General features: G+C 38.1%; 1 protein-coding gene across 1 annotated transcript in view; it reads left to right on the top strand.

The window, feature by feature from the left end:
- MYO16 (myosin XVI) overlaps positions 1 to 16,345 on the top strand; it is a 359,373-nt gene that overhangs the window by 91,089 nt on the left and 251,939 nt on the right. The window contains exon 2 of the mRNA XM_063392794.1: positions 7,675 to 7,938. Within this exon, the coding sequence (XP_063248864.1) occupies positions 7,713 to 7,938 (226 nt within the window). The 5' untranslated portion in view covers positions 7,675 to 7,712. The remainder of the gene's footprint in view (positions 1 to 7,674; positions 7,939 to 16,345) is intronic.

Raw genomic sequence — 16,345 nt, 5'->3', positions numbered from 1 at the left:
GATTTAAATACAATAAATTTTTAGAAAATGCCAGTGTAACTTCACTGAATTGCTGATAGATAGATAATAGAGTCTATTATGAAGCTTGTAGAGTTGATAAATAGCATCTGATAAGTAACTTTTCCTTGGTATCAAGCTGGAAATTGATTGCAGTTCCTACTTACTAGTCTAGTCACATCGAAAGGCTCTTGAAGAGCAGCATACAGGAGTAGGGTTTTATAAGAGGGTGGCTGCTTGAATGTGCTCAGGATTGCTCTTCAGCAAAGACAGAATTGGGTGTTAAGCAGAAATTGAGGAAGCTTTGTGTATCTGGTCGTTTAAGAGCCCTAACTTTCTAATTACATCTAAAAGCTCTATGGAGCCAAGAATAGGAGAAGCACATCAGCTCTTCTGCTGCAATGTGATTTATTCTCAGAGGGCTTGGCATTAATTGAATCCCTTACATACTCTACAAGGTAAATAGTTTACATTTATACTGCTCCCTCATGATTATCTGCTTTTGGGGTGGGAAGGGGAACCCAGAAAAAAGAAAAAGAATGAAGTCCATTGCTACAATGAGCAGATCCGCACAGACCTGATGGAAGTGTTTCAGCTGTGGAAGTCAGGCTGAGTGGTTGCAAGCACCACGCTTCACTCACAGCTTAATAAATGTAATGGAGAGGCTGTTCAAATGGTAAGTAATTTTCCCTGTGCTGAACAAAGGATTTTCTAATCCAAGTATTTTGATGCTGGCCTTAATGTTTCAATTTGAGATGGATTTAAACTAAGCTAGCCTTTCCTGTGGCTGTTCTTAGCCACATTTCTTTTGGAAACTGTAAGATCAGTAAAAAATACATAATGACTTGTATATCTGAAGAGAGCACCTGTAAAAATGCATTAATCTGTGGTTCAAACACAATTACAGTTACACTGTAGGTATTTATATCACTGATTTCATATGGAATTAATTTCAGCTACATAAATACTAATAAATAGTTATTTGTAATTCAACATAATAAATTTAAATAATATGCATTGTTGGTATAAGAAAAAACGCCTGTATAATAATGTCATTATGTATATAGCAAAGTTCATTACTGAAGGGGCCGGTGCTTTAATTTCTGGTCTGACTTCTGTTAGCAAACATGGAGTGCACGTTAATGTAGCCTTTTGAACTGGATGAAGCTACACTGATTTACACCATCCATGTGTCTGAATCTCTAAACTCCAAAGCACTTGCTGCTCATTGCATGCCTTTCCCAGGTGTCTTGTTGGTACTGTGGTTATGGTTAGCTAGCCAGCTTTAAAGGTGTTGTACAATAGTACTGTCTTTATGGAAAAAAAAGCCTTTTTAAGTTTGTTGAATGAATGTTGATCTATTTAAACATTTATTGAAGTTGTTGAAATTTTGATATATTTTATCTTTCTGAAATTCAGGATAATTTCAGTTTTCTAAATTAAAATGTAGATTCTTAATTGCAGTTGTGAAAATGGGCTTATATTATATCTTAAGCAAGAATAGACAAAGATAGGGGCTAAGTGTCAGAAGACCCAAACTAAGCACAGTATATATTTCAGAAGATTTTTTACATGTTTTCCTTTAGTGAGATTAAACTGCTTAAAGGCTATTGTTTTGGTAGCAGTATCAAGCAGATACATTCTCAGAATCTCAGGTTAGCATTTTTCCAGGTACTTTAAACCCTCTACATTTTGTTTCAATTTTATAAAGACCATAGTCTTTCAAATACCCAGAATTTTAATTATTCATGTTTTAAAATATCGTAAAAATCAGCATGTTTTTACATCAATAAAGGTAATATCTCTTATTATTTTGAAATTTGTAATTTTAATGATTTTGCATTGTCATTCCATGTCACCTTATTTGAGAGGCTTGCTGCATTAAGCAATGCCAACAGTTTGACTGTGTGCTTGCCTTTAATGGAAAGTCATGTGCAACGTCAAAGTACGATACGTCTGAGCAGAGAGGTGAGCCTGTGTGTACATGTATGGAGGAATTCAGCCTTACTTTCTGGAAATGCCTCTTGATCTGTGGCCCAGGTTAGACAGGGACATAATCCCCCCTCCATGTAATGTGAATTACCATCTGAGGTGCATTTGTTAGGATGACTAATCTCCTAATTTAAATGCCAGACCAAGTGACTAAAGTTGATTGACATAAGAAGCAGTATAAGGGAGAGCTGTATCAATATGGTTTTTGAAAAGAGGTATAGCAAAAATGTCCCTGCTCAAGTACTGTAGTTACTTGAGCTCACATCACCTGCAGAAGATGGAGGAACATTTCTGTAACAATCGCTTTCTTCCTCTCTGTTTATGTCCCGTAACGCTTCTTGTGCTCTTCATTTTGTTCGGGAGCTGGTGCTTGTAATGTCACAAAATATTCCTTCTCTCCTCTTCACAGTGAGAACCAGTGACAATTCAAAGCAAACCATTCCTCTTTACTCAGAAAACTTTTGTTTGTACAGGCGGGATCAAAACTGTAATTTGTCTTGTGATGCAGATGTCACATTCTGTAATTGTGAGTAAATTGCTACAAATTTATGAACGTGTTGTTTTAAAGCAACACTTCTTCTCTTTCTCATGGTTCATGGTGGACCCAGTCAGTGAAGCAGCTCCTCGCTAGCAAGCATCATCAAAACTTTTTTTTGTTTTGCTTTCTGTTGGTTACAGTGGTAATGACTTCCTTTGTCCCATACTAATTAGTAATCAATGTAATATGGTAAAAGTTTCTTTGGTTTTGATATTTCAGTCTTCTGTAGAGGTTTCTATATTGTGTTCTTATACAGAAGATGCAGACCTTAAAACTATATGCATACTGACAATCATGTTTAATCTAGCTGTCTTTGTCTGGAACAGCCCATTAAATAAATAATAACCTGGTAAACCTTGCCAGCTCTTTCATGGGTGACACTGTCAGTGTGTTCTCTGGTGCAGTCTGCTGTGACCATCACAGTGACCTTATTGAATCCCTGCACATTAGTGTAACTTGTCATGCACTGAGGCAAGAACCACATGAAATGATCTTCAAATCTGATATGTTATGAGATAGACACTCAAGCAAATAGATTCAGAAGACAATCTTTTTCCCTGCCCACAAATCTTTGCCTTTCTGCCTCCTGACTAGCACACTCAAAACCAGCTCTGTTTGGGATAATGTTTTCCATCTATCTTCTGCTGTTGAATGGGGGTCATACAGTGTTCTTGTGCAGTTTGTGCCAGTTTTCCCATAGATGTGGAAGGAAAGGATGGACAGACCTGCTCTGTATGTTTCCTTTTTAGGAGGCTCTAATAGTTTTTCTTTGTAGTCTGACTGTTACTGACTTGACATTCTCTAAGCAGTAACTGTTTAAAAATGCCTAATAAAGTTGTGGATTTTAGCAGCTATTTTTTCCTGCAGGGTTTCTTTACAGCTGAGCTGTTGCTGCTGTTGGTAGTGCTCACTTAGGACAGAGTAGCTGGCATACTTCAAGTGGAAGAGCTTAATCCTGAGGATTGACAGAAACTTTGGGCGTTCAAGATGGGAAGTGCATATTTTCATGGCTGAGGCAGACTAACCCTGTAGCTTGGTACAGATTGGGAACTGACTGACTGGAGCTGCAGTCCTGCTGAGGAGTGTGCAGGGGTTGCAATGGACACAGAGTTGAATGGAAGCCAACCCTACGTGCTGATGATAAATCAGGCAAACCACACAGGGGGCTATGTTCAGAGGAGTTTGGCCAGCAGACAGAGGGAACTCACTGTCTGCTGCTGCTTGGGGCTACTGAAGCTGCACCTGCAAATATGTGTTCTTGGTCCCACCAGTCTGGGATGGTCACTGAGGCAATAGAATGAGAGCAATGGAAGGCTACCAGGATAACTAAGAGAAATGACAAAGCTGAAGTCTTCTAAATAGTGACAGTAGTAACAAGGGGTAATGGCCACCAAAGGAACTCAAGGCATTTTTGATAGAAGTCAGTGCAGCAGTGAACTTAAAAAGTTCACCCAGACAACTTATAGAATCCATTAACGGAGGTTTTCAAGACTGGGAGACAAGACAAAGTTAAAAAACATCTGATCCAGTGTTAGTGAATTATCTTATCTTTCATGTGGTACTAAGCCATCCACAGAATTTCCTCCAGAAGCATGTCTGTAAACACCCTGTGTTTGAGTTGAGGTCTCTTGAGTTGTGAAAGAAGCTCTGCCTCCTGTGCCATCATCAGTTCCCCTGCTCGGTAGGACCACAGAGCAGAGTTCTGCCTAAAAGTGGGACTCCATGGGTGGGTTCTAAAAGTGGGACTCCATGGTGCATTCCTTAGAGATGAGCACCTGAAAGATTGATTCAGGGAGTTTGCCTTGTCTGCATTTATAGTACGTTTCTTAATTAATCCAGGCTTAATCTAATGAGGTTGCTGACCTGCAGCTGTTACACCCACAGTCGGACACTGGTCTTATCTGGGATGTATCAGGTTCCAGATGTGCTGAGAAAAGAAGTTCCATCTTCATTAATTCTCAGCTGAGACCAGTGCCCAAATGGATCAGAAGTCCTTTTCTCAGTTGGCCTGAATTGCTTTGACTCTGGCCACATGCTGGGAGCTGCTGTGTGAGGCCAGTTGTGGCAGTCAAGCACTGTTCTTCCTAGAGCAAATAGACAGACACTCATATGAGCTGAAAGTCAGCCCAGTGGAGAGGCAGAGGACACTGAGCCAGGAACATCCTTCCTGGAACTGGAATCTGCCTGTGAGAGCATCTTTGCTGTGCTGTGTTTGACCAAGACACTGAGCTGATTTGTTTTGATTTCTTGCCTTGGATGAGGAGGGCAGTGTGATGGCAAAGATGTTCTGCAGCTTGCATCAGTCTCATTTGTGTTACAGTAGCAAACACTACCAGTTCCTGCTAAGAACAGAGACTGCCCATGAGTTAAGCTAAGGAAAAGCAAAGATACCCTTAAAGTCATTGGTTAGCAAACAATGCAGATTTACAGCTGTGACTAGGACAACAACCACAATTCTCAGCCTCAGATGAATTTTCAAAATATAAACCCCAAGTTCAGTTGCAGCCTGTTGGAGCTCAAGTTCATGCTGCTCCTTCTTCCCTTCATAAAACAGAAGGAATGGGCAGAGCAGGGGTGGTGGGCTCTCAGCTGCAGGCAAACATGGTTTTACACAGCGAGCTGGTTTTCCCTCTGTGGCCGTGAGCCTCGCTGGCAGGCATTATAGCCACATTTAGAAGTGTTAGGGTATAAGTTTAGGGTGTTACAAGCCAAAAGGCCTGTGTAGGCTAAAGGCTTGGCTGCTGAAATATTTTATACACAGCAGAACAATTCTAATAGAGAAGATTTGAAGTTTGCTTATTCCGCAGTCCTACATGGGAAAAAGAAGATGCAGTTGCAAACTACCTCAGGCTGAGGAGGAGCGTAGCCCTTCTATGGGATAGAATCCTCTGAACACTGAGATTGAAGCCAGGAATAAAGTTACATCTTCTGCAGTGTTACAGAGCTACCCTTTCATTTCCTTGTGTCTTACAACAAGGAAATAGAAGAAATGAAATGTATAATTTTTGCTATGAAATGAAACATATAATTTAGGGTCAAGTGGAAAATTTTGTTTTATACAGCAGGAGTTGTTGGCTTTGACATGCAAGAAGAAAGGGTTTGTGTTTTGCCTTAATGCAAGCCAATACTTGTTTCCAGTTTTTAGTTTGACAACTCCTTTTCTTCTAACTAGAAGGGCATGCTAAGAAAGGAACAGAAATTATAGGGAGAGAGTAGCCTGTGTTAGAAAGTAATTGACTGAACTTGACCTGTAGAATTGTATTCTGTGTCTGCTTCTGTCATAGAGACACTCTGGGCACTTTTTGGATAAATGTGTGCTCCTCAGTTTTGGGAAGTCTGGTTTGAGACCATGGGTTGTAATTTATAGTGAATACATGTATTATTCAATATATAATATAGTATTTGTATTATCTGTAGTGTATTAAATAATATAACAAATAATTTAGCAAATAAATGCATAGAATTTATCAAGTGATTGGCATGCAGACCTAAGACTATAATTTTATATTTTATTATGGAATTGTGCTACATGGTAGTTTATAGAATATTATGCCTTTAAAGCAAACCAAAACATGTTAAAAAAAAAAGAACATAAAATTCTTGAATGGGACACCCAAAATCAGTGAATGATTTAAAAAGAAAATCATTGTTTTTCATTTCCTTTATAGAGAATGTAGATAAGAATAAAGAATACTCTGTTGTCCTTTTTAAATGAAAATAAATAGATATCTGTGATGCTTTTATGTGCTGTGATGACATGAGCTTTACAAAGTCCTGTCAGGAGACTGTTAATTATGCCTTCAGAGCAGGGTTTGAATGGCATTCAATAGATTAAACAGGGGTCAAACCACAAGGAGAAAACAAAGTGGTCATTTAGTCAGCACTAGTCAGGTGTGCCTGCAGTGAGATAGGGATCCTTTGATGATGTAACTACACAAAACAGGTAGACAAAAACAGTTTATTAAGTTGCCGAGTAATGCTAGTTTTGGTATTTCTTAATTACCCAAAGTGAATTGAGTCTGCATTTCCTTTAAGAGGTCTTACTTAAAACTATGGAGAGAAAACCTCCCTCATCTGGGCTGCTGTCAATCCTTAGAAATTACAAATTTGAGGACCTAGCCCCCATATGAAAGAAATTCATACACAAAAAGTAGAACATGAGAATCAGAAGTGATGGAGTGGTCTATAGCCACCACATCAAAAGGCCTTGGTGTGGGATAGTGGGCACATTGTGGATGGATGTAGATACACATTCAAGGACTTGGGCAGTAATATTATCTGACAATCCATTAGCCTTCTTTTGTAAGAGAACAGTCCTTTGAAAAGTAAGTAGCAGCAATCAAGTCTGCTGTGGGTTTCACTCTTTGTGGAAAAGAGAACTTACTTGAAAAGAACATTATTATTGCAATGTCAGCAAAAATACCATATTTCATGATAAAACCAAAATAGGAATCTAACTTAAAGGAAGTGCTGTGAATGTTAAGAATAACTGATTTGAAGATACATTTGCGATTGTTTCTGCATGAAGATTATAGTGTCTGATGGTTTCGTTAGAAGGATCAATTTTGATGTCTCTGTACAATCAAAAAATTTTAAAAATCAGAAAAAAGTTATACACATGGTTAGGAGCCTGAAATGACTGATGGTTTTAAGAGGTAGTTACCTGAGTGTCCATTGCATGCTAATGAACTCACTAAAGTTATGATATGATTTTTCTTCTCACTGAATACAGGAATTTGCCAACCTAAAGCAGGATGGAAACGAATAAAAAAGAGGCACGGGCATCAAATTAACATTAGTCTTCATAGTAGTTTCTTGTTTGGAAGTAAATGCTAGCCAGCTGAATTATATTGAAATACTTAGGTATTTTGCCCATCTCACATTTGAACTTTCAGACTTCTTTCTATTCATATTTGTTCACATGAACTGAGCCAGCTTTTAAAAAAATACATCAGTGATTTAATGGAATGAATTATGTGTTATTTTCAAAAAGTAAATGATAATGACAAGGACTCGCTGTAGTTAGCCTAGGTTGAGTTGGAGGAGTTTACATGATGGACTAGGTTAGAACAACAGAATGATTGGTGGAGGTTTCATGGCACATTTGGAAGCAAGATCTGAATCTGCTTGTGTTTGATTTCTTGCAGGCTGTTTCCAGCTATGTAATGTTTTTCGGACCCATGAGATGGAAATTGAGCAGTGCTTGCTGGAGTCCCTCCCCCTGGGCCAGCGGCAGCGGCTGGTCAAGCGGATGCGCTGTGACCAAATCAAGGCGTACTACGAGCGGGAAAAAGCTTTCCAGAAGCGGGAGGGCTTCGGGAGGAAGCTCAGACATGGGAAGAGCCAACGAGTTCGCTTCAATCTCGCTGATATGGTACAGGATGCAGTCATACGTCATGATGATAAGGAAGGTACGTATTAGTGTGCCTTTGTACAGTAAAAGTTTCAGAGGAAAAGCTGTCTTGTCATGCTCATCTAGCTTTAAGTACAATACAAAATGTTAATCATAAAGTGATTGTCTCAATTAAATATACAGGCATGTATTGCATATAACACGTTACAACTTCCTGAAATGAATAAGGTGTGGAGGGTAAACCTTCAGAAACCTAATGAATTTATTTTTAGATTAATATAAACCAATATATTTCAAAACAAGAACTATGATTCTGTGATTAAGCCTGGCCTCTTACATACCTACATAAGCCATAGAATTTAACACAAGTTACTTTGAAAATTAGGTTCTCATTTTTAGCCAAAATTTGGAGTAAGGGATTCTGCTGTTAGTGACATTGGTGTGTCTAGAGCAAGGAGATGGTGTTGACCCATAGTCACATTAAATAGAAGGTCATCTTTATGCTTGTGAAATTATGTTTATGTCCTTTTGAAATACGTAACCACACTTTAGGGTTCTGTTTTTAGTTTCCTGGTATTGTGTGAATCCCAGGTGCAGCTGACAGTCACCTGAGGAATTTGTAATTTACTCCTCAGAAGTGAACTAAACCATGCAGTAAGAATCTCCCAACTTTTAGAAGTCCCTAGAAATCCCCATACTGTTGTGTGGTAGGGAGTGATATAAGAAAAGATATATGATGCAATGTTGTGGGCAACTCCTTTGCAAACAGAGTTATGGCAGTTCTTTGTAACCACATTACCGTGAAAAGGGGAGACTGAGACAGACACACGTCATGCAAAGAGCTTGACGAGTTTCTCCTAATTTTTATCAGTTTTATTAGGTATGCCTTTTTTACTCCCTCCTGAATCTTCATTTTATTGTGCATTTGCCGTATCATTGCTTATGAGTCAGGTATAGCCCCACACACTTAGATCTTTAGAAGACATGAATCAAAAAGCTCCTCTTTTCAAGTGAGTGCACATGGCATCATTTATAACTAAATTATAAACAAAAATTCATTCCACTCTCCTAGTGTGTGCAGGAATTATAAACAAAGATCTTCCTCCATGTTCCCATAGCTCCAACTTTCTATAAAAACCAAGCAGAATACTAGGTATGACTTTTAACATTCTGTAAAAGTCAGATACTTGAGGCTATTTTTGACATTCACACTGAAGAAATGCAGATTACTTATTGCATTGGTGGTAGGGCATCAGCAGTGTTTTGTGTTGCTTATACTTGGCCTTGAGCTGCACCTGAATCAGAATATAAAGTTCAGGAAGTGCTGAGACTGAATAAGGTAAGCAGAAAGGGAATACACCTCAGGCAGAGGAAAGTAAAATGGAGGAAAACCGGGAATGTCGTCCTGCACCTGAAACAGATAAAACAGGTCCCCAGAACCAAGGAGCTCAAGTAGCCCACAGATAACACAGTTCTGAATTTGTTGCCTGTGGTTCTTTCCCAGGACTATGAAAATGTGTGATTGTTGTCTTTAGGCAGCTTGGGGACCTGCAAGTACCTGTCTGTTGTGTTTTTAGCCAAATATTCTCAGAGCCTGTTTGCTTTGGAGTGAAAAATTCTATATTAAGAATTGTTGTCATAAGAAAAAAAACACAGACCAAACCAACAACAACAACAACAAAGTTAACTCACAGACTTGAAAGCTGCTTTACTACTATTGATGCTGAGTGGAACATCCAACCATGACTCCTCAGTGAATATAACTATATTAGAATCTCTGTTCAAATTAGACATATTCTTTGTAATAAATATCCATTTACTGTGTTTGGTTATGTTTTATGGAGCATGTAAAGTAGATTCCTTTCAGGCAAAACTGTACTAGAAGATGTGGTCTGGAAGTACAGCTAGTGCCCCAAAACTGTAATGAGCTTTCAGTCTGTAAGGCTCAGCTAGGCAGAGCCTGAAGTAATTCCACAGAATTAGTGGGGTAAGCTGGAGATGTTAGGCTTTTGCTACAGCTGGTTTCTCTTTTCTATTTAATCATATTTTACAATGTGCTCAGTAATCTACAGCATTGGATAGGTGTAAAAGCTAAGAAAGGTGTTTTGCAGTTCTATGAATGAAATGCAAAAAAAAATGTAGTACAGAAAGTAGAAAGAGGGCACAACAATGGACTAGAAGTAGTCATCCAACTGAAGTCCAGGGGGTTGTTTTTCTGAAGTACCATAAACTATATAGACTGGACAGCACATTTTGAAGTGGTGAGTTGTAGTTCTGGTTTGGTACATGAGATAAATTGGATACCATTAATATATATAGAAATATGAATTTATAATGTGGCTGGTGCAGACATTTCACAATTGACTGGTCAGAATTTCGCTCTTACAAATTCACTGTATTTGTTATTCATGGAAAATGTAATATGCCTTCTCCAAAATTACTATAGCAGCTGCTACTGGGCACAAAATGCATTGCTGTTACTGCATGCTAACAGGAGGGACCATTCATTTGCTCTAAAATTAATTTTAGAATGGGCTTTGAGAAATTTTTACTAGTGACCTGCTTTGTCTCAAATTTATAAATGAGATATATGCTCATTTGATTTCTCAATAAGTTAAAATAAGTGAAATGATGTATCTTTGCTCTTTTTTATTAGCTATAGTTTTTTATTATTATTCATAACTGGTTTTTAGTATTTTATCTGACCCAGGGAGATTGAAGGGGAATCCTCTTTCTCTGTTTGCAGCATCCTGTAGTTTCTTTGTTTTAAAACAATATCTTTTTACTGCTGTTGATAGGCTACATTCACCCCTACTACTAGCAGTGAGCATTTTGTGAGGTTCTGCAACTATTATTCTCAGTGCTGACATGTATGGAAGCAGAAGCTGATGAATAAGTGAGTGCACTGGTTTTTGACACTGATATTGTACATCTTTACTGCTGGCAAGGGAATACCTCTAGTTAATTTTCCTTTAAATACTACATATTTTTCTTCTGTGAGATATTAAATCCCTAATAAAAATGGACAGCAGGAAGTTTGTCTTGCTGACATCAGTCATATAAATGTACTGCAAAATAGGAGATGCAGCCAAGCAGGCTCCTGCATCCCTTTCCTTCCCCCTGCGAACTAGGAATGCTTGCACCTACACGTGGCATTACCATGCAGACTCAGATCTTTTCTGACACTCACAAAAGTCATACATCAGTATTTGCTGAGCCTGCACATCATCTACAAGCAATTAGGAAATGAACCGAGCAGTCAGGAAATGAACTGAGCGAGTCTCAGTCTGAGTTTCTGCTTCAAATACAAGGTAGTCAAATGGATCCTTAGTATTTGGGCCTCTTGAGAATAAGGGGTTTGCATCCTTCCTGAGGCAAGGGTGCAGTTATTGGCACTGACAGCAGTGAGAAACAGTGGCTGCTTTGAAAGATGTGATTTTTGGAACATGAGCTGATAGATAAGTGTGCTACAATGAAAACAGTAGCTAAAAGCGAATGTGACAGTCCTGTACCTGAAATCTAACATGGGGGGAACTAAAGGACTGGCATTAGTCTCTGTCATGTTTTGGTATATTCTGTACCTCACCTTTTCTCAGTCATCCTGCAGAATTACTCAAGATGTAGGGTTGTCAGAAAATCTTTGCATGTAGTGTCTTTTGTTGTAAAACCTCCAAGTTGTAATGCAGTCATGATGTGTACCATGAAGTCTTCGGGGCTGGCAGGTGGTGGTGGGTCACGGTACAAAGTGCAGAGAACCATCTAATTCAGTCTGGAGACAAAAGATTTTCTGTGAAAATCACCATTACAAAAGGGAAATGCAGATTCCCTAAACCTATTTAAAGTGCATTTCATCCTTCTGATGAGCAATATGCTGATTCTGTGACAGCATTGTGATTCTAAATAGCAGTAGTACCAGGGTGAATGTTAGCATAATGCTGAGTCTCTAGTAATGATTCTTTGTCCTTTTGTAGTGACTCCCTGCTTTAGTCAGCCCTCCTCAGAGCTTCTTCCTGACCCTGCAGAGTTGCCGGTGTGACTTTGCCTTTAGAGACAGAATGCTGGGATATGGTGGCTGGAGACAGCCTTACTATCCCTTCTCGCACCAGGGTATGTCAGAAAAAGGTGATTTCAAAAGAAGATGATACCAATATCCTGCTTTTCCTGCAGTGTTCACTGCCAGGGCAGGTCTCCCGGGACTGGGTCCTAGCCCCAGTTGATTGACTGCCGAGCAGTTTCATAGTACATGAAAGAAAACAGAAATCCTGTCTCACCTCCCCTCCTGTGATGCCAGTATACCTAGCTGTTTGAAAGATGTAATATTATAGTGAGATTGGTAGGATCATGATATTTGAAAGGGTTGGAATAATTAATATTATGGAAGGATTTAGTATCATAAATTATTTTCATGAGCACTGTATAATGTACAGTGTTATGATAAATTTCAGCTATATTAATTCAAAGGGTGTGTAAGTGAGCATAAAAGAGGGTACAGGTGGGGCTGGTGCTGAACTGTAATTTACATTTGAACAACTTTGGGCTATAAAGAGGTCTCAGGGGAGAGAAAACAAAATCTATTCAGAAGAATGTATCTTTAATTTAAGGTGGCAGATGACCATTAGCTTTTGATGGAAGTTGGCCATTAGCTTTTGTTAGGAGAATGTGTCAGAGGTGTTTAATAATCATTCCTATTCATGGAAAAAGATAGAAATAATCTGAAGCAGAAAACTGAGGCTGAAACTGAGCTGAAATAAACCAGTTTTTTAAATTATTATTATTTCCTTGCACTGTTTTCAAATCTACTAACTGCTTATTTTTGCATCTTATTACATGAGGCTTGGTTATGCTTTACTGTCCTTTTTCCAGTAGAAACAGCTTGGCTGGTTATGTACAATATGTTCTGTAGAACAGTGGATTGCACTGACTGTGTCTGGCAAACATCTCAGGGCAAACTTACTGATCCTCAGCAATCAGTTTTAACATTGGCAGCAGTCTTTCTGAAGAGCTGGAAGGAAGAAGCAGGATGTGGGCAGTAGTGACAGGTTGGTGAGTGCAAGGCTCCATTATGTGAAACCTGTTGTGAGGCAACAGGGTGTAACACAGACTCTTCTTGGCAAACACCTCTATCATTAAGAATGGGAACATATTCAGGTAGCCTGTGTGCTATTGGGATTTTGACTTTCAGACTACCTTTTTAGATGTTTGATGATAACTCCTCAAACTGATTGCAGGGAGCTTTTCTGATTTTTTCATATTCTGGGATGAATTGTGAGAAGGCAGACTCCGAGCATGGCAATGCCTGGTTTTTAAAATTCATCAAACCCTTGGATGAGGATTGCATTTTTGTGTGCCAGAAGTTCAGAGGCATTTTTGCTACTGGAAGAGACTGAAAGATAAAATAATATGTTTACTAAAGACAGAGAATTTTAGTAATAGAAGAGTTTTACAGAAACACAAAGTAATAAAACACATTATTATGCTTAATGTTTAGAAAAGAGGTGAAAAGCAGGTATAACATTAAATCTCTCAAGTTAGGTCCTTATCATTAAGGCAGAGTTTCCTTAAATTAGGCAAAAATAACTCCCATCTTGAGTTTTAAAAAAGGGTGACTGGAAAAGAGAAGGATCTCTGTGTGAAAGTGCAGATTAGTCTTCTGTGCCATCACAGATTACCATAATCCACTCTTGTTTGTTTCCACCTTTAAAAATTTTCCTGCCTTGTTTCTTATGATTAATATTTAATATCAACTTCTTTCATTTCATTCTCCTCCCGAAGGTACTTTAATTAGCATTTCTTTTGTATACTGTATGTTGCAGCTACAGCCTTCTGAAGAGACAGGGCTAAAATAATAATGAATGATAATAAATAATAACAAATGAGAAAAATTAAATGCATGGGATATTTATATTTTCTATAAATGTGTATATGTACACATATATAAATATATATATATAAATATATATATATATATATATATATACACACTTTTTATAGATGTATTATACCAAAAGCATAAAGGCCAGAAATGTAGACACAGTTGCATTCTTGATTTTATACTCTCTTCCAGGAAACTTCACTTTTACCAGTCATTCCAACTCTGATAAGGACAAAATGAAAAACAGTTGTAGTGGGTTTAGCATGCACAGGAAACCTTCATGACAAAAGAAAGCCCCCAGATTAAAAAAAAAATTAAACCTTGGGTCAAAACCTGAATTAATAGTAAGTGAGACAAATAACAGCAGTTAGTAAGGTCCTACATAGTGATGTCATGAAGAGGGAACCCCCTCAAAAAATCAATTTAATCTAATTTTGGTTTGAAGAATTTAAAACTCGGAATGGTCAAGAACATTCAGAAGAGTATAAAAGGTATTGCATACTATGTATTACCTTATTTTAGCATACTCAGTCATTTTTAAAATTTAAATCAAAGGTTTCTCAGATTTATAGTGCTTTGTTTCACGATTGTTCTAGCATTATTTAATATATTTTAATTTCAGATTACTGTTTACTCTCATTCTAAACTTCATTAAAACCTATTTTTTATCTTTCTTGGAAAGCAAATGGAATTCATTATGCATGTAATAATAGGGAGACTTCCCCACATAGAGCTGTTTTGGATTTTATAGTGTTTCCCTTGAAACAGAGGAGAAAAATGTACATTAGACAGTAATCTAAAAGGGACTATTTACAAATGTTGATTTACTGGGAACTGTTGTAGAGGAGGTCATAACACACATGTATGATAATTTATCCAATTTAATATTTATTGTCTCATCCTTAGGAGACATGAGCTCTAGACACTGAGTAGTGAAGCAAGAGCCTAATCAGAGCATATTAAATTAATGAAGTACACAAAAATTTTGCAAACTGAGGCTTTTAGAAGGAAGGAAAAGTATGTACTGTAAATCAGTGGCTTCACAAGACATATTCATGCATTCTGGACTGGGAATCATGTCTGTAACTTTGGATGGCACTAACACATGCTGTCCAACATGCTGATGGTGATTTCATCAGTCCTGTGTATAGCAAAATGAAGCATCAATCAACTGTCTCAATCCACCCACTGATGAAGAAGCTTTTCCAAAGGCCCAGAAGGCAGAGACATTTCAAACCAGGGCAAGGCTTCAATCCTATAGATTGAGCATGGTTGTTAACTTTGGCTGCATGTGTGCTGAATTCAGCAACACAGGGCATCTTCTTGTTATGATGCAGGGAAACATAATGCCTTTAGTTATTGGGCAACAGATGTTTAGTAATGAAAGCAGCCCATTTCAAAAGCAATCATAAAATCACAGGGAGAAGAAATTTGAATACATCTGAATCCTACAGGATCCCATATGTGCATTTTGTCCATGTGTTTACATTTTTAGTAATTCAGTGAAGCTGAGAGCTGAATATTAAATTATTTGTTGTTGATAAAAATATGTATGATTGCTTATATACAACACTTATTTAATTGGAAAAAGTAAAACCCACAGAAGAAGGTAAGACATGTCAAAAAGTGAAGAATAGACTTGAGGGTGTAGATTTAATCTGTGGTTTTGTTCTCCATGTGGACTGTCTAACCATAGGAGTGCTTCTGCTCCATGACTACTTTTCTCTTAGACATGAAATTCTCCTGGTTTGTTTCAGCTGCAGGTTTTGTCTCTGCACATGCCCAGAACTACCTTTGTTTGAACAGCTATCCTCTGCCTGTACCAAGTGGGGAAATAAAGAAAAAGCATCCCTCTATTTTGGATCCCTCTGTGTAGGGAGATTCACACCAAGTGTAGTTTATCTGTTTTTTGATCAAATGGAGTTACGATGTCCTCCTCTCCACAAAAAATGAGCTTGGAGCTGTGAGCCACCCATTTTTGCTAGCCCACAGGTTTTGCCTGTGAGTTGCCTTGAGACCCATTTTTTGCCTGTGCATTTCTCTGTCCCACTGACTCTTCTGTCCCCTTCTGTCCACACACCTCAAGTATCTCAAGCACTGTCCAGATTGGCTTTTTCTTGGGGAAGGACCTGAGAAGCAAATTGGATCTAGCTGGTCCTGCTTACATTACAGTAAACTGTAGAAAGTTGAATGAATAGTAAACTGTTGTACAAACATCTCAGTGCTATCACTGTGTCTTCTACTAACTGGGTTTTGAAAACAGGAATATGTTCTGGCCTATTTGCAGTCCTGCTTCACATGCTTAAGCTCTGAATAATAAAAACTGAGATGTGTGTTTGAACTTCATGATTCCCATTTGGTGGTTTTGGGTGTCTGTAAGTTCATCCTGAAGGATTTGTTGAAAAGCATGCCTTTTTCTGACTAATATAGAGAGTTTCTAGAAACTCAGCTTTTGGATTTTTCTTTGAATCACAGATTTCTAAAATGTAGGCACCCAGTTTTGTGTTCTCTATGCAGGTAAGTCCACTCTTGAACTTTAACCGTACATATCCAAACAAAGCCACATTTGATTAACTAGAAATCATAAATGTTG

This window comes from Prinia subflava, chromosome 3, assembly GCF_021018805.1.
Source record: "Prinia subflava isolate CZ2003 ecotype Zambia chromosome 3, Cam_Psub_1.2, whole genome shotgun sequence".
Taxonomy (NCBI): domain Eukaryota; kingdom Metazoa; phylum Chordata; class Aves; order Passeriformes; family Cisticolidae; genus Prinia; species Prinia subflava.
This window is presented reverse-complemented; position numbering and strand designations above follow the sequence as displayed.